Source organism: Lutjanus erythropterus, chromosome 2 (assembly GCF_056507025.1).
Source record: "Lutjanus erythropterus isolate fLutEry1 chromosome 2, fLutEry1.hap2, whole genome shotgun sequence".
NCBI lineage: Eukaryota > Metazoa > Chordata > Actinopteri > Lutjaniformes > Lutjanidae > Lutjanus > Lutjanus erythropterus.
In genome coordinates this window covers 29,759,095-29,783,811 of record NC_139318.1, presented here as the reverse complement: position 1 = coordinate 29,783,811, position 24,717 = coordinate 29,759,095, and the positions used below count along the sequence as shown (strand labels likewise).

The window sequence follows — 24,717 nt, the reverse complement described above, 5'->3', positions numbered from 1 at the left end:
TGCACCGCACAGCAGCTCCACGCACAAGCACGGAGGGAACAAAGGCACAGAGAAGCAGAAGAGGAAACACACACATCATGGTATCACCCAGATTACATTGTTTTCTTCTCTTTTTCATGTTTTGCTGATGCAAATGTGTAGACTCAGGTTAGAGTAATTTTCAGAGCTAAACAATTCATGGAAATTTTATTGACATCACTGCCTGACGAAGGCCTGATGGAGGAACCTGTCAGAGTTTGTTTTAAGGTCTAACATGACCACGCTGTGACAATAAAGGTATTTTAAGTGTTTAAAAGCAGAGTGTGAGCTTCTTTTCTCCTCTCCTAACTTTCATCTCAGGATGCCCCAGATTTATCTTGTGACCCACTGGACGGTTCTGACACGACAATAGAGTATTAGGGCCACATTAAAGGAAGAAAAAAAGAGAAGAGGAAGATTTAACATAAATTTCAACATAATTTCAACTTAATCCTCAACATATTGGCTTTATTTTCAAAATGCTGAATAAATTCTAATTTCTTTCTCCTTATGCATCGCCCTAATACTCTTTCTTATCCCATAGGCTGATAACCACTGCTCTTTACAGCAGCATGTGGGATTTGTTCAAAATAAACCATAGTTTACATGTTCATTGTAACATGTCACGCATTGTAACAGGCTCATTGATGTGTTTCTGGATCATCATGAACATCCTACGGTTAAACGCCTCCACTGAGGAGAATCCATGTTTGTAAAGATGATGAAATGCATAAAATAAACTTGACAATGAACTTTGTCTTGAGGATAAAGAAGACCTACAATAATACTAAAGCCTGCAAGTTCAAAAAACATGTTGTGAGCGAAGCACGCAACGCAGACAGGAAGAGCGAGTAAGAGAGGAACAATATAGACTCTAATCTGGAGCTCAGTGGTTTTAGTGAACTGAGCTCTGTCTCTTCTCTCTTGCTGTATCTCAGCAGCAGGGAGTCTTCCACTTCTGAGAGGCCCCAGTTCAGAGCAGCGGCTGCGTGCCAGGACGTGGTGCAGGGCTGGCTGGAGGTTGGAGACTCGGTGCTAGGTGACGGCTTAAAGAAAATCCCTCTAATGAATAGACGGCCTGGATTATACGCAGGGCAGGTCAGCACCAGAGACAGACGGGGGGAGAGGCTGAAGAGCTCATTGGCGTTGCTCTTCTTGGAGAAATATGACATTTGAAACACAATGCGGCTTTCAGCTGTGGAATCGCAGCATACCTCTTCCTGTAATTAGTCACTTCTTTATTACGACAACCCCGAATCCTACTTTACAAAGAGATGCTCGACTCTGCCTTTCACCTCAGTTAAGCACAGGAAGAAAAGATCAAAGCCTCGGAAAAGTGTCTTCAGTGAATTCTCATTGCATTGATCCACACAGCTAAATTCAGCTGTGTGTGAATTATTCATGCAGGAGGAACATGCCCAGGAGGCCCGGAGACTGTTCTGGTTCACTATATGTACTGTATCACCCACACTGTCATCCAGCAGGACAGTTGTTTGGCCTCTGTTCACTGAAGGGATAAACAACCAATTAGGAGACACCACAGCAATGACCGGGGAGCTCTGGTTCAAGTCCGAACCGGGACACAGCATGTAGCCAATGTGTCCAGGTCTAAAACACTGCAGGAAGCACTGATCCTTAAAAATGGTGCAATATTATAAACCAGAAGAGTTCAGTCAGTAGAGTAAAGGTCTTTGCCAAGCAACAGGTGGTGAAGCACCAATGCAATGCCACCACAACTGCCAGATGCAACCAGTGGAGATTCAATGAATTGTTTTTGTTTAGTTTAGTCTCAGTTTTCTTTAGGATGCACAGATTAGTGTCATTATATTGTAACCCATCATCCTGGGCTCACCAAACTGTTAACTTAATAAAAAAAATCAATAACCAGGGTGAAACTTCTCAGTTTAAATATTTAGAACATTGTTATTTATTTTGAACATTTAAAGCAACCAGATGGCTTTACAACAATATAATAGATATAGGAAACTACATTTTTGGAGAAACTCACAAAAGGTGAAATTCTAAATAATTTGCCCTTTATGTTGCCAATTCACAGATGAGAGCCGCCGTGTCCCAGTGGAAGTTGTAGCTATTCAGAGGGTTAACGTTTTGGTGTAGAGCTGATTTAGATCACCCTCAGTGCTCGTAATTATAATTCCGACCAGTAACCACTACCATGCTTAATTTTTCACTTTTATAACAAACCAAACTTCATGTAAGTCGGTAAATAATTAAGAAATTCACAGTCGATTTCGTCATGAAGTTCCAATATGGTGACTGTGCAGATGAATAGCAGAGATGGTGGCAAACCTAACAAAACAGGGATTTATTCATCTCATATTGCGCCTAATTTTAATGGAACATATGCAGTATGCTTTGGTTTGAGATCATAGATGTCAGTTTTGGAGCCACAAAAAAGTGTCAGGTAAGCCTTGTTTTTAGCCTAGCAATTGTTGATGACTTGTGGCCCCAACCAACAGGTTAAAAGGAGTGAGGAGTCAAGAGTTGGCGTAAAAAAGAGCAATCAATAAAATAGGTTTTTCAAGGTTTTTCAAATACTGTGAATCACCACAACCACGAGAGGTCCTTGAGTATACAGTCATAAATGTGAATAAAAAAATGATGGGTTCAGCAGCATTCAAAGTTAACTGCAGACGAGCTCCAGACCTGTTGCACACACACACACACACACACACACACACACACACACACACACACACACACACACACACGCACACACACACACACAACCTATTGCATGATCTCCCCTAGCATTACATCTTACAGAGATCCTCCTTTCTGCATCTCTTTCTTTCCGCCTCTATTGCACCTCTGTTCCACAGTAATTCAGCTAAACTACAGTCATATCAATAGAACACTGTGCTCTCTTCTTTGGAATAACCAAAGAACTGCCCTTATCTTTATTAATACAGCTCTCTGGCAGTGTATTAGCATGTTAGCACAAGTATAACTGCTGTCTTTTAGTCCCTATCTCTCTGTCCGTGCAGTAATCTGCATAATGGATATAGCTGTCTGCAATATCTATGCATGAACATGTAAATTCTAAACAAATGTACACTTTGCATTCTTGGTCACATAAAGCTGGCCATCATAAGCAGCTAGACACAGTTTCTATTCTTGGCTGATTTACAGTGTGTTGTCCACTATCAAATACATTTGTCAACGTCGGCCACTGTTTTCATGGCCGTTTAAGGACTATTGCATGCTGGTGGCAATTACTGGCAGAGACCCACTGACACGAAAGTTATACATTTCACAGTGATGCAAGACAGAGGGATGAAAACGGCGTGAATGAGGGCACTGGCAATGACCTTGCCCATCCTCCTTTGCACAGTCGTTCATCAGTGTGAGAGGTATGTAACCCTGCAGTCCAGACACTAGGGCACTAAGTGGACGTTCATATAGGCTGCTGGTATGATTTATGAAGCCTGTCCTTGGACAACAGTATGTGTATGTGCTGCATACACTGTATGTGGTGAGTGTGTGTGAGACAGAGAAGGGGGCTGTGTGTGTGTGTGTGATCATGCACATTTGTGTTGACACAAAACACAACAGTGTCCCGACAGCGAACAATCAGATAAATTTAAGAATGTGGACTAAATCAGTTAAGAAGCTTTTCCAGATCCACAAATACATCCAATAACTGTGAAAGAACACGGCTGTTCTCTACCAAAAGAAGTTTGCACAATGGAGAGCTGCTGATTTGGAAATATAATTAAGGTTAATTAAGTTTTTTCTTTCGAGCAAATAGCTTTTCTGCTGAGAACCACGGCTAATAACTGTAGATGGATGAGGAAATCTCAGGACACTAGGGCCTTATGTCTACAATTGTGTGACCATACAATTCAATCTGAATCCGTGTCTTTGTCTAATTGCCCCTTTTTCACTTTTAATACGATTCATGAGGCTACAAAAAGACTTTTACCTGAAGAGAGATGTTATGAAAAGTTGGTATACAAGTCTTTTCTCAGATGACACTCATATATTGTTGCTAAGAAGGAATTTTAGATTGAAATGAATTCAAAACCTGGGTTCTATTTAACTTTCAAACACCATCACACACTGACAGCTTTGAAGCTTTCTTTTGATCAGCCAATCAATTAATAGACTGATTGTTGCAGCTCAAATTGTTTTACATTAAAGCAACTGAAGGGGATATTTAAAGATGAAATCAGTTCAAGAAGTAAAAAACATTTTTAGATTCATTATGTAATGTCATGGTATTTGTCTTAGGAGCACAGTTTCTATCCTGGCTCATGTTTTTTTTTTTTGCATTTATAGGCCCATACTGTACATCTCTCTTGTCCTGGCAAATATTATTTCTATTATATTTGAGCCTTTTCAAGCAGCCTTTGAACTATCTTCACAATAAAGTTGCATCAGTGAGTGTTCCAAAAAAAAAAAGTATGACAAACAAATCACACTGTGTTGCCTCAGGCTCAAAAAATAGTCTCTTGATCAGCAAGAGGAGTTCTGTAAAATGATAGAAAGCAAACAAGCGAGCACTTCATGGTACAAGTGAAAGTGTCCCAGTCAGAAATGGATCAGCTGGTCATCCATCTCCTTGTATGTGTCCATATTCGTAAAGCTTTAATAAATCACCGGGGCGGAGGGGGAGCACAGGGCGGGGGGGCCTCTGTTGGAGTTGAGGATGCCTTACAAAGCAGTCTGCATGACACAGAGGGGAGCGGAGGGGTGGAGGGGGTGCTGTTAGAGGGGTGGAGCGAAGGACGAAGGAATGGCTAAACACAAAAAGCCCAGAAGAGAAAAGACATGGCAGGATGGGGCTCGGGGATTGAATGCTGAAACGTGACTGTAGTAAAGAGGATTTAGACTGGGAGACAGAGAGAAAACAACTGGGCAGTGAACTCAGCAGTGATGCAATTATTGAGCTCAGAGCAGAGAAGGAATGTGAGAGGCAGGGCAAGAGATTGATTACCAGGATTATTGGCCAATAAAAACAGGCTGGAAATGTGTCTTGCTCCTCACTTCTCTACATGTAGAAAGAATAAAAAAAAGAACGTTTCACACTTTGGTACACGTGTCATTACTGAAAACTGTAAACACACAGAACTAGGTACGTAACAATACCAAAAACAGTCCACAATATGATATTTATAGTGTTATTAAAAAACAAAGAAAAATGAAGATGTGATTTATTTTTTATTTTGTTTACTAAATAATCTGATGCATACAGCCTTTTTGTTCATACATAATTTGTTTATAATTGCTTCTGCTTTCCTTCTTTAATAAAAATAAAATTTAAAAAAGCCAGTCATGACCTAAGCATGTGCAAAAACTGGAATTAACTGTCTTTGGCAATGAATGCTTTAATTAAGTATGTACATAGAGCTGCAACAATCAATCAATGAATTGATAAGTTGACAACTAGCGAATTAATCACCAACTATTTTGATAATCCTTTACCTGTTCAAGTTCATTTTATATAAAAGAGTAACTAAATTCTCTGATTTCAGCTTCTCAAATGTGAATACTTTCTGTTTTTTTACTCCTTTACTATAGTACACTGGACTTCTCTGAGTCGTGGACAAAACGAGACATTTGAGGATGTCACCTTGTGCTTTGGCAACATCAACATTTTCCACCATGAACAATTGATTCATCAAGAAAATTACTGACAACATAATCGATGGAAGATTATTGGTAGTTGCAGCCCTATATGTAAGATTGAAAAAAAAAACAGTTTCAGGGGAGGCTCAATGAGCGGGAATGAAACAATATTACATTAGTCGGCAATCACATAGAACAGTCTAAATGCGTGTCATTTGGTTAAAGAGATAGTTCAGACAGTAGTTTGGGGGAATTTAACTGTTTTTCCTACTTTCTCAGAGTCAGAAACAGGTAAATGCCTTGGGACAGTCCATTTCTATGTAAAACAGCAACATTAGTCTATCTTGGCTCAATTATTGAGTGCCTATGGGACCAGATATATATAGAAATCACAATCCAAGAGACATAAACTAAGCGGTGGTGCCTTTTTACAAGCTTTGTTTGAGGGGAGGCCCACTGTCTCAGACTTTGAGAACCCCTCCTCTATTGCTATTGTGATAATACATACTATTGGTGCTTTCAAAAAATATTAATGCAATGAGATTTTTCATAAACATCAGTGATGCAGAGATAATGATTAAGTGGTACATGCAAATAACAGCTAGAACAGTCTGCTGAGTTCATAAAATAACATCACTTCACTGTAATCAGCCTTTAAAGCCAGGAAAAGAAAACACTCATGTCATACCACGATATAAAGATATTCAAAATCTCAGATGACATCTAACCTCATATCATGATATCGATATATTACCATTATATTGTCCAGCCCTATGTTTCAATGACTTATAATGTCATGAGCTCCCATTTTAGTAAACAGATCCCCAAATTCTGGGCCTCGGCCGCAGCAGTTTTCACTCTGGCTGCTGTCCCAGCCACTGCCGTTCATCTTCCCAACCAGAAATGCACAAAAAAGGAGATGCTGGTGTTACAGAGAATGACTGGACAGGATATGCAGTTTCCCTGAGGAGTGGGAGAGCACACACATTCTGTGTCACTGAGTCAGTGGCTCACAGGGAAGTCGGCGTTCGTCATAGCAGACCTCTGTGAGCAGACAGAGGCCTGTTAAAATGCCTCTCTGCTTGAATCATAGCAGCAAACAGAAGCAGGCGGCTGCTTGGCATGTCTCCCCCTCCGGTAGCCAGCCAAGCCGGCCAAGAGTGACGTAGGTCAGCTGGGGACGCTGCAGTGAGTCCTCCAGGAAACACAATTAATAGTGACTAAAGAAGAGGAACAATTGGTGGAGCCTGAGACATGCGAAGGAATTTCCTCAGAAGCGTGTGAAAAACAGAATAATGGTCTTTGTGAGACTAAAACGCTGAGCGCCCCCTCTGCTCTCATGTCCTTTCATGTGAAATACTACCTCAAGTGTAACTCGATCACTGCGAAATCTCTCCACTATACTGTCAGATGAACATATGGTGACATTTTGTGAACTACACTCGCACGGGACTAAAAAAGTCACACACATAGGTTAGAAGTCACACGTGATAGGGTAGATGAAAACACATCACTCAGATCCCTCAACCAAACCAGAGATCATTTTCTTGACTGATTACATAGTTGTTTGTTCTATAAAATGTCCAAAACTGAAAAATTCCTACCACTGTTTTCCTGAGCCAAAAGTGACGTCTTAAAATGCAACTGCAAAACCCAAATATTTTCAATTTACAATAATATCAAACTAGAAAAGCTGTCAATCATCACATTAAAGTACCTGGAGCCTGAGAATGTTTGGCATTTTTGTTGTAAAAAATGATTTAAGCATTTACTAGATTACTGAAATAGCTGATGATAATTTTCTATCACCTTATCTTTTCAGATCTAATGCGGCCAATTTAACATGACTAAAACAAGTCTGTCTTTAAGAGCAATATTGATTATGTGTCTTTATTTAATGAATCAACTTATCCACTTATTAAGCGCCGCATCTACATCGAATGAGTTCACCCTTGAACTTGTGACTGCAGTCTGGATTATGATGTAAGCTTGAGGAGAAATCTCCTGAATATTCCCGTAAAAGCCCCCACAGGGGCTTTAAAGATTGAGTAAGTGATTCTTGGGAAAAATAGTTGATTGTTGAGTCTCATTCCCAGGTCATCGAATACAGATGTTTTGGGGATGAGACTCAAACAATCAACTATCTTACTGACCTGTGACTGACCAAAGTCTCCTGTTACAGATGAGATTTTCTGTAAGTCTTTCCAATATTACATTCCACATCTTTCATAAAGTTCAGTTATTTTTCAGCTTTTCAAGCCAGCAATTCAGTTTCACATCAGTTGTTCAACAAACCTCAAAATATTCCACCTCTTTCATACAATATTGGTATTATTCCACTTTTAAAGCCAGCTGTGCAATTTAGCCCCCAGTCATTATTGAAGCAATGTAAGTTAGCTCTCAGCTTACATTATAGTTTGCATGCTTCATCCCTTTACCATTTTATAGCTATTCTCTTTTCAACTTTCATTTACTCATTCATACTTTAAGACAAAGAAATTGCGGTGTGAATATATTAGGATGTATCCAGGTATAAGAATTATGGTTGTACTATATGGAGACTGGCTCTAAATTGTTCCACTACAATCTTTCATACATATTAGGTATTTTCCAAGCCAGAAATTCAGTTTTGCATCAGCTGTTCAACAGACTTAAAAATATTCTACATCTTTCATACAATATTGGAATTACTTATTTAATGGCAGCTGTGCAGTTTAGCATTCAGCTTACACTAAATTTTGCATCCTTCATCTCCTTCTCACATTAACAGCTATTCTCTTTTCACCTTTTACTTATTCACACTTTAAGCCAGAAACTTGAAACCTTAAAACATTCCACATGTTTTCCAGCTTTTCAACATCCAGCATTCACTTTGCAGTTTCTTCAAAAATGGTCTTCTGTATGTCCTTGCTATTTCCCTGCAAATGATTACCTGTCAAAACACATTAGGATATACACAGACATAAAATGACTTGTGTATTCGAAAAATCTTTCACATCTTTTATGCATTTTGGTATATTCAGCTTCTTAAAGCCAGGTATGAAGTTTAACTACCTACCATGACTGAGGCAATGCAGTTTAGCTCCTAGCATACTCTATATTTTGCATCTTGGCATTCCTTTAACACTTTTTCAGCTATTCTCTTTTTAGCTTTTATCTGCTTATTCATACTTTAAGCCACAAACTCCATTCAGACTTTACTGAAATCTTTAAACCTTTAAAACCAGCAATGCAGTTTAGCACCATCATCCAGCATTCACCCACAAATTCACGCATAAAAATGACCGTGCTTACTATGTAGACTATATTAGTAATGGAAACATGCTATAAATGAGCAGATTTATGGAAGAACTGTCAACAGCACAAACAGACATCAGTGCATCAGTCATGTTTACTCACTTTTTCCTGTACTCGTCTCTCTCCCTCTTGACTTTGGCAAGCACGTTATACAGAGCCCTCAGCTCCGGGGTGATGGTGTCGATCTGGACCCCGACTCCGTCCGGGTGCGTCCACGTCACCCCGGGCCCGTGCACGGTCTCGAAGCGCTCCCCTTGCCTCCGGATGTGGGTGAAACTCCAGATGGTGCCCGGCAGCCTCGACTCGGGACCGTCCGTCTGCACCGCAACTTCTCGGGCGTAGAGGTGTCGGTACTGCGCTTTCTGCAGCGCCTGCTGCAGCTGGCTCTCCAGCAGCTTGTTCCTCCTCTCCAGTTCGTGGACTTTGGCGAGGAAGCAGCGGAATCTCAGGTTGAGGGTTTTCAGCACATGGATGTTGGAGCCCAGGTCGTTTCGCAGGGCGCTGGTCACCGCGCCCGACCCGGCGGGGACATTGCAGACGGGACCGGGCGGTGAATCGGAGAAAAACAGCGAGTTCATGACGGCAAACACCCGATAATCCAACTATGGCTCTGTCTGGTTTGGACGCAACAACAACAAAAAAAAAGTGTTGTTTTTATCTCTGCATATTCCTTTTAATCCCACAGGACGAGTTTCTCCTCACAATGCAGATGCTGCTGAGAGTGACTGAGTGACCATCACTGTCCTTTCTGGATGTTTACCCCCCAAAAACACTCACACCGTGGACCCCTGCAGCAGCACGGAGAAACAACAAACCCAGAAAGTCCTTTAAAAGGCACCGAGGGCATTATCTTCCCCAGGAGCGAGAGGTTTGACGCAGCACACCGCAATAGGCACCAGCAGCAGCAGCAGCAGCAGCAGAAGCAGCAGCAGCAGTACTTCCCGTCACCCTCCTCATGTCTGTGTTTGTCTTTGCTTTGTCAGGAGCTGCCGATAGCCGGAGTGAGACGGTCCACCTTCTTTCCTTGTCATTCCCCGGTTCACCGTGTCTCTATCCAGTCAGTGTCCATGCGGTGCGGCGGTGGGATGGTGGCAGGATGCGGGACCGCAGAGCCCCGGCCTCTCTGTCTCTCTGCTGTGCGCGGATCATGTTGCAAAGTGCTAAACTAGGCACTATCACCCTCACCGGCCCCTCCCACGTCCCTCCCCCTTTACCTCCACACCGACAGCTATCAGACAGGGATCACATCAGTCTGAAGGCATGAGCATGAGCTTAATTAATAGGAGACTATAATGTATTTTCAATTAATTTTGGTTTAGACTTGTTATTCAGGCATATTGTTTTAAGAGGTTTAACTTGTTGATGGCCTGCATCTTCTGCTGGCCGACAACAAAATAAAAGCTCTCAAAATAAAAACGCATCACTGACCACCTTTCACTCCAGTAATAATCCAACATACAGGAACTTACAATATTATGGCCTACTTTTCTATTTAATCATAGTGTATTTTGCTCCATTATATGACTTGTCATGTATTATATTTTCAATTTACTGTAAGTAGCTAGCTAGATAAATGGATAGATATAAAATGGATACTCAATATTTTCCCCCCTCCTTTCTCTTGTGGTGATGCGTCTTCTAGCAAAACAAGTCTGGGCAAAATCAGGTTTGTCCTCAGCTTTGAAATGATGTCACAATTGAAAGTAAATTTACAAGTTCCACAAACTTAGTATTTTACTACTGTTAAATGATGAAAAAACATATTTGTTCAAAACTAAAATATTAATAAGTGACGACAATGTTCTTTATTTTCATGTTGACCAACCTCTTGAAATAGGTTACTGACTGTGTTTTAAGGAGGGGTGACAAGGAATACCTCATGTTATCAGGATGACAGAAATGAATCCCCCTTCTTAAGTTGCCATCTCTCTCCATCCCTTAGTGACAGAGACAGTGCAGGTGCAGAGGGACTGTTTTATTAAATATGTTCATCTCATCTCTCTGACTCATTGATCCTTCATCTTATGGACGGTGCTGTCCATAGTGCTGAAGCAGCAGACACATCTTTAAGAGTCCCCTCCTGTTCGTTTCATCTTAAAGAATATAGAACCAAAGAAGTTATTCATTAATTGCTTGACTAGTAGCAGGTTAGTGGTTAGGAAATAACACTTTAAATAAATAGGTTTCCGAGGTAAAGAAATTATGTTTGTTACATGTAGGCCTGATCAGTCATTTTTAATGTGGGATGGACCTGGTTCATTTAATTCACCAACAACTTGCCAACTGACTTCTGAATGACTTCTTTGGTTCTATATTCTTGCGTCTGCTGTTTCAGCACCATTGATTTATCAAAACACAGCACAGTTAGGCTACTGATATTTCAGAGCCATGGTCGGGGCCATAGATCCTAATTTGCACAAACCTCCGTAAAATGAAGGATCAGTGAGTCAGAGAGACGAGATTAACATATTTAATAAAACAATCCCTCTGCACCTGCACTGTCTCTGCCACTAAGGGATGGAGAGGGATGGCAGCTTAAGAAGGGGGATTCATTTTGGTCATCCTGCTAACAAGGGGGGATTCCTTCTCACCCTTCTTCAAATCATAGTCAACAACCTATTTTAAGAGGTTGGTCAACATGAAAATAAAGAACATTGTCTTCACTTATTAATATTTTAATTTTGAACAAATTTGTTTTTTCATCATTTAACAGTAATAAAATACAAGTTTGTGGAACTTGTAAATTTACTGAGTTCCAACTATGACATCATTTCAAAGCGGAGGACAAACCTGATTTTGCCCAGACTTGTTTTGCTAGAAGATGCATCACCATAAGAGAAGGGAGGTTGGGGGAATATTGAGTATCCATTATATTCTTTAACATTCAAAGAGAGTGGAGAGCTGGACCCAGTCCAGAGAATCAACCTTTCAAAATCCATCATTTTAATAGGATATAATTTTTGTCTTTTGTTTGTTTTTAATGGTTATAATAAACCATTTAGACATGAGAAGTTTTATAACACATGGTTGGATCATAAAAATCGTGTTACGTGTGATATGTGTAATTTATTTTGACTTAAAATAAATAAATTAGTAATGCTTGAAGAAATTACGGTATAAATTTGCATAGACATTTTGGAGTACAATGGAAATACAATGAAGAAATTACAGTAGTGTAAATGAAATCATTTGTCTGCTCAATTTCATCACAACTTTTTATTTAGTTATAAGTTGGTTCAACTTCATTTAACTTTTGGAGGTCAAAGCCAATTCATGTTTGTTGAACTGAACTAATTGGATTTGTCTGACTATAAAAGACTTATAGGATTTGCTCAACAATACAGGAGTTGGAATTACTTAAAAAGATGCAGGCAAATTGTTACCTTGATTTTTATAACAGCCAATGTTATTCTTATGTCACTTTGCTCATAAATACAAGGAAGCTGTACTGATGAAACGTTTTTCATGTATTAATAATCACATAAAATGTATTAATGTATGCTAGCTTGTTGTACCATATGCACTTTAATATACTAATTTGCAGTTGTATAGCTTTCTAATTTTGATTAATGGTACCTTTTAATAATTTTCTTTGGTCTCTTCTTCCCCGTGATGATCAAAGCACATATACACACATGCACGCTGGTCAGATTAGCATTAATTTATGATTCTCAAATCTACTTTAATTACCAACATTAAAGTATCTTACAGTTTCTTGTATTCCTGTGTGTAATTTTTATTCATTTATTATTTATTATTTTATTAATTTGTATATTGTATGATGACACCATACCAATATAACATAAAACTTAAATTGTTTAAGGACCTTGAAAAGAAATTGTACCTCCTCTCTACCTCTGTCTTCAGCATTCCACCAAAATCTTTACGATGTATAATTTATTCACCCATTTGCTGTTTACATTTTTTTGTGTTTTTGTGAGTTGTGTATGAGGAGCTACAACTAATCTACACCTAATTATACAACCCTGTGTTTTAAAATGATCCATAAAGTATATTAACCTTATTTAAAAAAAAAAAAAAAAAATTAAATAATAGCAGGCTACATACAAAAGACAACAATGCACATTTATAAATGACTGTCAAAGAGCCTTTTTCAAATTAAGGTCTTGCCTCTCACTGGACTGATATTGTATTTTTCGTATTTGAGGATAATGGGGTGGCATTTAGTGTGGCCAGTCTGATTTCAGGGGTGGCCAGTGCCCCCCAGGTCAAACTCTAGAAACACCCCTGGTTTCATGCCACATATAAAGCCAATAAGATCATTTATAAAAGACGATCATTGTGGCTGTGCTGTGACTATAACTTTGTTATCAGACCCAGGACAAATGAGTAACCCTCCTGATGTCACTTCATGCAACCATATGATGTAACCTCTCTGAAAGTGATATAATGCCCCTCATACCATGCTTATAAAAAAGTGAAATTTTGCAAATGTATCTGAATAAGTCTGCAACAACTTTCTAATGCCAACTGAAAATGTGTGGCTATAATCAAAGTTTAAAAATGGCCTTACAGACATAAACAAGGGCCAGACACTATACACATATATACTGGTCTGGATGTCACTGTACTTGCAAGTTATTGCTATGGCTCAGGGGCGTCCTAGCGGGTTAATCCGTCCATAATCTCATTTATTTAGATAAAGATAAGATAGATGATCGTCACGTTGACATGTTACACATAGATGTCAAATGCATTTGTGACTGCTCGGCAACATTATGAAAAATGTTGTTTTTAATGAAAATGATGTTCACTGAAATAGGTGAAATATTACAACATTCAATTTAATCACTCAAGCGCAATCAAACCAATATTAATCTGTATATGGTATCTGGTAGTTTATGCATTACACACATACAGCAGAGCCTACCGAAAATAGTTTTAATGATTTAGCCCGAATTATAAGTAGTAGTGGTAAGAGTATTATTAGTGTAAATGACGCCAATGACTCTTAAATAAACATATGTGTATATTCATTTAGGAGCAGCAGTAAACTTGTATATATCAGCAACGGCAACGAGATATAAGTATTTTAACCCTAAATCTTTTCCTTCCTTCGTTTACCTTTTTAGTCAGGCACGGCACGGTCAGCCTCACCAAACAGAAACATTTGGGGTCCTTTTACTTCACGTGTGCGCCTGCTGCTCATGCTGGTCTGCCATCGTGAGAGGAAACCATGCCGAAGTCAAAGAGAGACAAGAAAAGTAAGTGAATATGCTTTCAATTGTGAAATGTATAAAAAATATTAAGTGTTTAAACTTATTACAGGGTTGTTTGTATTTAACTGCTGTCGCGACAACATAAAAGTAACGTAAATTAGGTAACAAGCTAACGTTAGCTTCTTCTGGGTGAAATAAGAGTTAACATACATGGGGTGCTGGAACAGTTACTGTCGACTGATACATATTTAACCGACGCTTTTCTTTTTTCAACTTTCCCTCAGTTTCGTTAACGAAAACAGCCAAGAAGGGGCTGGAGTTGAAGCAGAAATTAATCGAGGAGGTTGGTATTTTCTGCTCTCGCTTGCTATCAGTTTTAGCTAGCTAACTAAGGTTAGCTGAAAGTGGTGACACATTTCACTTTAACACTAAATGCTGCACTTGTTTGTCTTCGTAGTTACGGAAATGTGTGGACGTCTACAGAAACTTGTTCATATTCTCTGTGGCCAATATGAGGAATAACAAACTGAAAGACATCCGGACAGCATGGAAACACAGCAGGTAAAGACATCTACCAGTCTTGACATTTCAACTATTTTAAAGGGGTATTTCACGGATTTTACACATGGGGGTTATTCGTCATGAGGAGTACTATCCAGTAGGTAAAAATAGTTATATAATGTCTTCTGTGGTTCTGTAGCCCTGGTAATATCATCAAGGATCCCTTGAAGGCTACAAATTAATGTCATAAGGCTTGTGTTAACCACTGGGAGCAGGGAGTTTGAAAGAAATGAGTATTTATCTGTCAGAGAAAGTCTAATGAAAGATGCTATTTATAAACCACTGACTAAAAAAACACAACAAACCACGTGACTGTTGTTAATTTTAAAGCTTTCATTACTGAACATCTCCCCACAAAAAAACACATTCAGCTCTCCCCCTTGCATTTTGAATGACTTTGAAGCCAACACTGACAATCTTCCTTGTATTTTCATTTTAATACCATGAGAATGAGGGAATTATAGAAGTCACATTTAGTGTTACCTCAGCCAAAGAGCACAAACATGTTCTCGGGTCCAGATTTGAGAGAGACAGGGAAGTTAAACAGCTCTGGATAGTGTTTGAACAGAACAGACCTGTGCAGCAAAAAAGAAGTAATAGCCAGTAAAATTAATTCACATTTCATAGCATTGTTGCACATTGTTCTCTGTCAGTTGGTGACGAGGTCAGTCACCTATTTTGGGTCACAGTTTGTGAAATGAAATAGTGAAATCTAGAGTTTAGATAAAAGTGTCAGTCTTTACAGTTTAAGTTTTGACCATTCTTTTTTTTCTAATCTGTCTTTTTAAATTCTCCAACTTTTTAAAAGTTCATCACCGGACACTGCAGTACCCCTAGACCAGGTGTCACAGCAAATAATTTAACAAGACTGTTCTCTGTTGCACAGATTCTTCTTCGGCAAAAATAAAGTCATGATGGTCGCCTTGGGTAAAGGAGAAACAGATGAGTACAAAGATAATTTGCACAAGGTAGGCAAGATCTTAGTTGTGATGTAAATCCAGAAAAGATCATGATAATCAATTGCAAAGACTTGAAGTTTTTATTGCTTTTGATAATGTGCAGGTCAGCAAGTATCTAAGAGGAGAAGTCGGAGTACTGTTCACAAATAAAACAAAGGATGAGGTACAAGAGTAAGTAAGGCTTCAATTAATGCATTGTTGTTACAGTTACAAATATTGTTCACCAGTTGATAAAATGACGTTCTCTGCTCACAGGTATTTCAATCATTTCAAAGAGACGGATTATGCACGGGCAGGTAACCAGGCACAGATGGACATAACTCTGGATGAGGGACCCCTGGAACAGTTTCCTCACTCAATGGAGCCACAGCTGAGACAATTAGGACTTCCCACTGCACTCAAGAAAGGTAAGACTACAGGATAAGGCTGGCATTATGCTATATGTTATAACTTTTTCATGCAATGAACCAAACCAGCTATGTCAATAGTCAATCTCTCAATAGGTTTTTGACTTTCCTATCCTCCAATTCCACAAGTTCTTATTAAAGATATAAATATAGATTTAAACACAGACAAAATTTGGGCTTTGTTCTTTAAACATGCTTGAGTGCAACAGGTTGTTTCTCCTCTGAAAAATAAAGATATCACAGTTATATTTTCATATTAGTTCAACATGATACATAATAGTCACATTTTGTATCATCTGTTATGAAAGGCGTGGTGACACTTCTGAAGGACCATGAAGTCTGTAAGGAGGGAGATGTGCTGACTCCTGAACAGGCTCGTATTCTGGTGAGTTATTGACTGTTTGATTACAGAAAATGTTTAAGGGACAATCCATCCCAAAATAAAAAAAAAAATCATTCTTTTCTGTAGTGCTGTTTATCCATCTCGACTCTTTTGGTGTGAATTGTAGAGTTTTGGAGATATTGGCCATAGAGATTTCTGCCCTCTCTTAAATATTATGAAACATTATGGCACTCTGGTTTTGGTGCTCAAAACATCCGATTTTTTTTTTTTTTTAACTCGGCACCAATGTGTTTTCCAGAAGTCATGACCTAGAGACTCAAAATATTCCACAGACTCCAGCTGTAGCACTAGAGAAGAAAGTGTGCATGTACTCATGGATGAGAGGCTTGTGCTTGTGAAACTACAGGATGTAAACATTAATGCTGTCCTCGACTGAGCTATAACCCCATGAGTAGATGTCCAGTGTTTTGGCTGGCAGGTGTAGTTGGGTAGAAAGAAACTAGTTCTTTTGAAACTTCTCACAGCAAGCTCTGTGGATTACATTGAGTGACTGGGTCATGATTTCTGGAAAGAGACATTGTTGAGTTTCTCGGATGTTTTGTCGTGCTTTGAACACATAAGCTGACTGTTGTCTAGTTTTCTTATATTCAAGAGATGGTAGACATCACTAAACTCAACTCACACATGTCGGAGGAAAAATATGTATTTTTGATTTTGGGGTTGACTGTCCCTTTAGCATGACATGTGCTATGTTGCACCTGACTGACTGTTGAAATTGGTTACTTTTTTGTCCATAGAAACTCTTTGGCGTTGAGATGGCAGAATTCAAGTTGCAGATCAAATGTATGTGGAACTCAGAAACAGGCGAGTTTGAGAACTGGGGAGAGGAAGAGTCTATGCAAGATGATGAAGAGGACGACAACGATGAGGACGATGCAGAATGAAACCTCTGCAGGACAGGAGCTTGTCCACATTGTTTTTAAAAGTCATTTTTGCCAACCTTCAACAGCAGAGGGACATTGATGTTGAAACCATTCATCCTGACTGCCAGTGCTGCCCCCTGAAGTCTGTGTTATCTCTTTCCTCTGTTCATTTTTCACCCCAAAACATGAACTACTTCTTCACCTTGAATTTTAGCTTTGGACTGAAGTGTTGTTCAGTAAACACTGGTAACTGGAGTCAAAAGACTTAATGATGTGTGGCATCATCATGTCTGCCACTTGTTTTGTCAAAATAGTGACAAAGGGTTTTGTCTTGTATTTCAGTATTTTGCCATTCAGCAAAACAACTTTAAATTTTTTGTGTTAAAACAACCCTTTTGATTATGATGATTTATGTGTAAGAAAAACATTTTGTCAATTTGGGAAAAGAAGTTTTCTTTTTAATGCAACAGTTTAATTAAGGCAGACTCCAGAAAATTATTTTTTTCTGAAAAATATCTTGTTTTGATTTTTACATTTATACATTAACAATGAAGAGCTCTCACACCTTAATACACACTGGTCTCAAAATGATCTGTTCATAAGAAAAAGAACACATTTTAAGTGCTACTTCATGAAAAAGGTAGAAAAGTAACTTAGAGAAAGGGGCTTTAGCAGAAATATTTTCTGTCTAAACTTGGATGATAATTGATTGGTCTGTTGTGGAGACGTTGGCTCTTCAGCGGAAGTAGTTTGGACATTCATGAGCTACGAGATTCCAGGCCTCATTGAAGGCAGCAACCACTTTCTCATCCAGAGGACCTTCCTCTGCACAAGCCAAGTTCTCCTGAAGTTGCTCCATACTTGACATGCCAATGATGACTCCATCACCAAGATCGCCCTGCAACAGCAGACAGTTTAGTGGTCAAAGAAAGAAATGATGCTGTCGAAACAAAACATAGCTTCAATGAGGATGCAGTTCATTTAAAGTTATGTTGTATGACATTTTTGTGCTTCTCAAAACAGTATTGTTGAGGTTAAATTTACGACTGTAAAATAGCTAGGATTTTTGCATTAACAAATACTATAGCAATCACTATTTGCAGGCCTAGTTCTCAGAACTCTGAATGATCTATTCAGTGATGTAAAGTAACATAATTGACAACAGATTATTGATGCAGCTCTGACACAAATGTGTGAAAACTCTTGAAAAACTAAATGCTGCATGATAAAAGCATTTTAAAATAGTTTAAGGTCCCCTTTAGCTCACATCCTCTCAGGTTTCCAATGTTGGTAATGGCTTCTTGTTATTCTACTGCAGTACCAATATTTAAATATATGAGATATTGTACTGAATAAGATACATTTTCCAAAGAGTTAAAATTGCTTATCTCATGTTGTATAGCGTAATCTCCCCATGATGATGACAAAACAATCATGTGACTGCAGCTATCGTGCACAGTAGGTACCTTCAGCTGTGAGTGGTGGTACATCCAGCGCATAGCAGCAGAAGTCAGGGTGGGTTTCTGTGAGCCGTACGTTGTCTCCAGAGCTTTGAGAACCAAATCAATGGCCTGGAAATGACTCTGCTTCCAGTACCTGACAGAGAAGCAGTCACTGGTGTTTACAGATGAGTGCAGACGTGCAAGAATATTTCACTTGCTACAACATAAAACAAATGGATGGAATTAGTTCTTGTTGTTCACCTGTCTCGGTATGCTGCAGCCCAGTTGTTACCAAAGAATCGCCCTGCAGGCTGAGAACCGTCTTTGTCTTTGTAATGGTACTTTCCTGTCAGGAGACCACCTGCAGAGGAGGAGTAATTAGCTAGAGTTTGACTGTTTATGTAGTCAACTGTGCCACTAACACAAAATGAAGATTTTACATGCTGTATTTGGAGAAAAAGTCATGGCAGCAGCTCTGTGAGGCTGGAAATATACACAATGGTGCTTAGAGCTACAGTTAATGCTAATGTCAGTAACATGCTCATGCTGAACAGGTGTGATGTTTACCATAATCACCATTACTGAAGTAATTTAGCATGCTAACATTTACTAAATAGTACTAAAAGTACAGTTGAGGCCGATGGGAATGATTTGGAAAATTGGTATTAGACTAATTAAAAATTTGACTCTGACAGCAGAAATGTTAAAGGATAGTTAAGACACCAAAGCATTATAATTCATTCTGAGGCTTGCATATTTTATTGCAGTCCACCCAGTAGTTGTTGAGACGTTTCACTCAAAACCAATCAAAGTCAGGGGATTGCCACAGTCAGTAGGATACATCATCTGGACACCATAAATGTCTTAATTTTGTATCAATCCATCTGGTGGATGTTGAGATATTCTACAGGCAAGAGGAAAGGTCAGAGGATGATGGAAGTTATTAAAGTTAATACTGATGAGGACCATGAATGTCTGTACAAAATGTCATGGTAATCGATCCAGTAGTTGAGATATTTCAGTCTGGACCAAAGTGGCGAACACACCGACTGACAGTCAGACATTACCTGCTATAAAGCCTAGTTTTTTAGCCATACTAGATAGACACTTGTATGGTATAATGTCATACAAGGTGACACCATTTTAGCAGGTGTTCAGGACAAAAGATTAACATCACTCCTCCACAGAAGATGACACAACATCAGTTGTGAGTATCTCCTTATGAAAGACACAACTCAAATGGTGACTACAGGGTGCATCATAGACAAAAGACATACTGTACCTGCTAGAGGATTGTATGCATAGAATTTCATGCCGTAGTTTCTCAGACATGGCAGCAACTCTGTCTCAACCTGTCTTGTAGTGGCATTGTACATCCCCTGTGAAAGGTAGTGAGAGTCGCGTTATGGTACAAGTGAAAAGTATAGTCAGAATGACAAAGAGAAGATATAATTTTGTTCAAGAACTTGTAATCAAAAATTCAAGAGAGCTGAAAGGGGCACTGCAGTCAGTTTGAGTTTCTCTGTGCTATAAAAGATTGCTTAACCACTGTTTCTTTGCTTGGCAAAAACTACCGTGACCCCAGATAAGCAGTTGCACGTGAGTTTCGTCAGTTTTCTAGCCCAGCTATGTGCATGTTAACATTAAAAGAATGGGCTCTCCAACACATAGCCACATATATATTGAGCATCTGATTTAATGATGGAGTTCACAGGAGATTAAAGCCATAAGGTTTTAAAGGACCAGTGTGTGGAATTTACTGGCATCTAGCGGTGAGTTTGCAGATTGCAATCAACTAAATACCGTCTCCTCATCGTCCCCTTCAAAGAGTGATGGCTGCACAAGACATGAAACACATATAAAGGCCTTTCTGGACCCTGTGTTTGGCTACTCTGTTTTGGGCTACTGTAGAAACATGGCAGTGCAACATGGTGACCTCCATGGAGGAGGACACATGGCCTCTGTACATATAAATGGCTCATTCTAAATTAACAAAAACACAACAACTATTATTTTCAGGTGATTATACCCACATGAAAACATATTTATGAATATTATAGTCCATTTCTGACAATATTCTGCCAGTAAAGCCCCCTAAATCTTACACACTGGACCGTCAGGAAGTAACAATACCTGATACACAGTGGGAACAATCCACTTGTTGTGCCTGCAGATGCAGACAATTTCAGCCACTTCCCATGATGCATAGTTTGACAAGCCAAACTCCTTGAATTTTCCCTGAGGGTGATATTTTCACATTAAATCGTAGTTAAATAAAATGCTGTCTAGTAAGCAGATAGTATCTCAACATGATATTCAGTGACATGTTTAGAGACATAAGTCATAGAAAATGAGGTGTTTGGTCTTTTTTTAACCTCTTTGTAGAGTTCATCGCAGGCTCTGAGGGTATCCTCGATGGGGTTTTGGTGGTCAGGTGCATGGAGGTAAAAAAGGTCCACATAATCTCTCTGCAGCCTCTGAAGGGAAGTTTCCAGCTGAGAGCGCACACTCTCTGGCTTCAGCGTCTTCCCATCCCAGGGGTTGGCCTTGGTAGCTATGCTTACTGTCACACACAAACAATGAAATACATGTATGTCATTTACAGGTTGGATTCAGCATACAGAACTTGGACGCTGTGAGTTTATTATAATTTAAAAAAACATCTCAAATCAAACTACCAGAATGATAGAAGTCTATCATCTGATCTAAAGGCTGACTTGAGCTTGAATTGATATTTCAATGACTCTTTACTCTCTGAAGGTGTCGTGAGTCTGGACTTGTCAACAGGTTCTATAGTCCAGTCAATGTTGAGACCAAATCATGATAATGATGATCATAAAAGTACATTAATAATACACTTGTTTCCAGGGCTCCTGATTTCTGTCCTGTTTTTTTTATATCTTCTTTGTTCAGCTTCCAACAGGCTTTGATTTTCACCATTCTTCTTTTAATTTGTCTCTTGTGAGTCCCTGTACTTTATGAGAGTGTAATACTAAATTGCTGGAGTACCTCTGTAAGGTAACAGCTAGCAAAGAGTTTGTTCAAGACATTATGTTTCCAGGCTGTCCATCCATCCGTCCCACTTGTGATATCTTAAGAAATAATTTTTTTTGCCCACCATCTGCGTGGCAAGTGAATGTTCAGATTTTACCTTTCACGTGATAGATTACCAATGTTTTTTCAGCTGGTGATTGAACCAAATTTATCAGCCACTTGCATATTTTATCAGCGTTTGTCTGGTGGCTGCCAGGTGCTATTTTTTTTACACTAATTCTAACAATGGTGATGGTTGTCGCACCATGTGACAAAGCTCTCTGTACTCCTCAGTACAAATAAATCTCTCAGTGAAGACAGCAAATTTCTGGTGACTTGGTGGAGGCATACAATCGCAAGGCAGTAATTCTTGAGGAAAGATGTTAACTTAATAGATGAGAACAGTTTTACAGTTTCTTCTCTTCACCATATAAATATTATATTTGGTTGCTTTAAATATAGTGAAAAAGATCATAATGCATTAATCTTATTTTGCTTCTTGTCAAATTCTACAGTCATAATTGTGAATTTATGAACAAAATACCCTTTGTATTTAAGAAGGAAATGAAACAGTGTGCCAGTGGTTGATTTTTCACAAAACAAAAAAGCTATGAAGTTAATTTTCTGTCACACTCTTGTGTTTTTATTTTTATATCATATTTCTACTTTTTGTAACATATTTCATGTTAGATTTGTGTTGCTTTTGTTGATGTTTTCTGTTTGATATTGCCGTTCCTTTTGCTTTTTCATTGCTTCATCTCTTTCTGTGTGATGATGCTGAACTTTGACATTTTATATGTTGACAAAGAAAAAAGAGCAAGAGATCACAGGTCCTTCCTGCTGCTGTCAGATTCTACAGTCAACACTGCTCCCATTGGATCACACTCACCAAATCTGATAAATTCACTGCAATATCAATGAAAGCCTTGAAACAATTTAATAATTTTCATAAATGATTAATGGTTAATTTAACTTTTCATGCATAAATGGCAGAAAATGGAGGTTTCAGCCTCTCAAATAGGGAGACTTCTTGTTTTTCTCTATTTATTATAATACGAACCTAAATATCTTTGAGCTTAAGACTGAAAAAAGGTAAGTGAAAAAAAGATTAATGAATCCTGTATCTTTACTTATTTATCGTTTATTGCTTTTTATTGATACTTCTTTCAATTTTGCTATCAAGTGTACTACTGTAATGCTTCCTAAGCGTGGGATCAATAAAATATTATCTTGTCTTATCTCGTATCTTAAATTCATAAAGTAAGAAGTCCGCATAACTGCGATCACCGTTAGCCGTTGGTTACCCAGAATTCCAAGCTGATGCCAACCAGCAGGTACACTGTTGTCTAATGAGTGACAGCTTGTTCACTTCAGAAACTCAGTGAACGTGGCGACACCAGTTTCGGTGTTTAGTGCTAATATGTGTGCTTGTGATATACCTGTTTTGGGCAGATTCATGCCCCCCATGATCGTCTCTGACTTCCCATCCGTGTACATGAAGGCTGTGTCCAGGTGGTTGTGTCCCCTGTCCAGGAAAGTCTTCACCATGTCCAGGCTCTGCTCGGCGTCGGCTCGACCACCGAACGCCATAGTTCCCAGTAAGGAAAGCGGACGTTTAGCTGGAGACGACGACATGTTTCGACGAGCCACAAGCCTTGGCAAATGTATGAGCACGTTTTTACTGATGTGACTCTGTCTAAGTGTGGACAGCCCTCCTTTTATTACCAGCCGCATGCTACGGTGCAGCAGCAAAGCTTGCGAGGGGCAAAGGTCGAGCTGGAAGTGATCGTTAGGGAGCGTCGTAAAATTACTTAACCGGTTTAAAACGGAGCACGGGCTAACGTCTTATTAAATCTACAGGACCGCTATCTGGCTTCTTTGCTTGGCTGCAGTTCAGGCAGTGCAAAGTTCACTTTCTGTGACCACTTCCTGTTGTTTTAGACACGCGTGTTAATGTTTGTTCAAGTCCCTTCGTTGCATAATGTGAAAAGCGCTTGTCATGTCGAACTACATGTAGCGTGTAGTTCTTAATTTTAACCACAAGGCGTCAGCATATCTCCATTTTACAGAAGGTGCTCATTGGGTTTGTCCTGCGTCCAGCAGAGTGTATCCCAGATATACTGCAGATATTATGAGAAGGGATGGGGACTGATAAGATTTTACTGATACAGATGCCATTATTGAGTGTGATTAGTATCTGATTCTCTACCAGTTCTTATTGATTTCTGATCAGTGTTCTCTGTGGGTGAAAAGTAGGCCTACATAGGTTTTCAGAGTCAATGCAACTATCTCCAAGTTTCCAAAAGCATAGACACGTGAGTTTGATGTCATTGTTTTGCACTTTGCATCTATCAGAAAAAAATGCCAGCACTGATAAAAGGAAAAAAAATAAACTTGGAGACCTATGATTCAGATGACTCAGACATTTTGGAACTGGTTCCATATCTATTAGGGCAAGTGTTGACTGATCCAACAGTAGCATAAACGTTAAAATTGATTGTCAGTGCAACTTAACTAAAGAATCATTCATGTGACCGCTTTGTGATGAGCCCACCACCCCCACTCTTGGCATATGAACCACTGGTGGCATACCTCCAGTCACTTTTTGATCTTAGCACTGTTGTACTGCCATATTGTGGCGCAGAATGATGGACATCCAAACACAGACTCTAAATACGGCATGTCTAGAGTCTTGGTTTGGATGTAGTTTCTCTTACATCTGGAAAGTTTTTGGTTGCAGCAGTTGGTTGCAATCTTCAGCCTCAACACTAGATGCCACTAAAAACTACACACTGGTCCTTAAAACCAGTTTTGACCCAAGGCTCCTGTAAGACAGGACTTCAGACATTAGATACCTTTATATTGTGTTTTAATAATATGACATATCACAACTGATTAATAAAATAATCAAATTAAAGGAGCAATATGTAGCAATAGTGCATGCAAAAATGCTTACAGCAGT

At 39.1% G+C, this 24,717-nt stretch overlaps 3 protein-coding genes across 5 annotated transcripts in view; 1 reads left to right on the top strand and 2 right to left on the bottom strand.

Annotated features, from left to right (window-relative positions):
• iffo2b (intermediate filament family orphan 2b) overlaps window positions 1-10,115 on the bottom strand; it is a 37,354-nt gene extending 27,239 nt beyond the window's left edge. The window contains exon 1 of one of the 3 annotated variants that reach the window (XM_084736733.1): window positions 9,010-10,115. In XM_084736733.1, the coding sequence (XP_084592859.1) occupies window positions 9,010-9,485 (476 nt within the window). In that variant the 5' untranslated portion in view covers window positions 9,486-10,115. The remainder of the gene's footprint in view (window positions 1-9,009) is intronic. The other 2 variants (XM_084736724.1, XM_084736732.1) reach the window with 2 other exon arrangements.
• Window positions 10,116-14,031: 3,916 nt separating this feature from the next.
• mrto4 (MRT4 homolog, ribosome maturation factor) lies at window positions 14,032-17,549 on the top strand. Its single transcript, XM_084736712.1, has 8 exons — window positions 14,032-14,132; window positions 14,372-14,430; window positions 14,545-14,648; window positions 15,535-15,616; window positions 15,711-15,778; window positions 15,863-16,014; window positions 16,323-16,399; window positions 17,155-17,549. Exons 1-8 carry the CDS (start codon window positions 14,105-14,107, stop codon window positions 17,299-17,301), a joined length of 717 nt encoding a protein of 238 aa, XP_084592838.1. The 5' UTR covers window positions 14,032-14,104; the 3' UTR covers window positions 17,302-17,549.
• Window positions 17,550-17,716: 167 nt separating this feature from the next.
• Window positions 17,717-23,706, bottom strand: akr7a3 (aldo-keto reductase family 7, member A3 (aflatoxin aldehyde reductase)). The gene is made up of 7 exons (XM_084736703.1): window positions 23,195-23,706; window positions 21,098-21,285; window positions 20,856-20,960; window positions 20,005-20,101; window positions 18,984-19,083; window positions 18,747-18,876; window positions 17,717-18,178 (listed from the first exon to the last, which is right to left on the bottom strand). The coding sequence occupies exons 1-7, from the start codon at window positions 23,487-23,489 to the stop codon at window positions 18,017-18,019; spliced, it is 1,077 nt and encodes a 358-aa protein (XP_084592829.1). The 5' UTR covers window positions 23,490-23,706; the 3' UTR covers window positions 17,717-18,016.
• Between the last annotated feature and the right edge of the window lie 1,011 nt (window positions 23,707-24,717).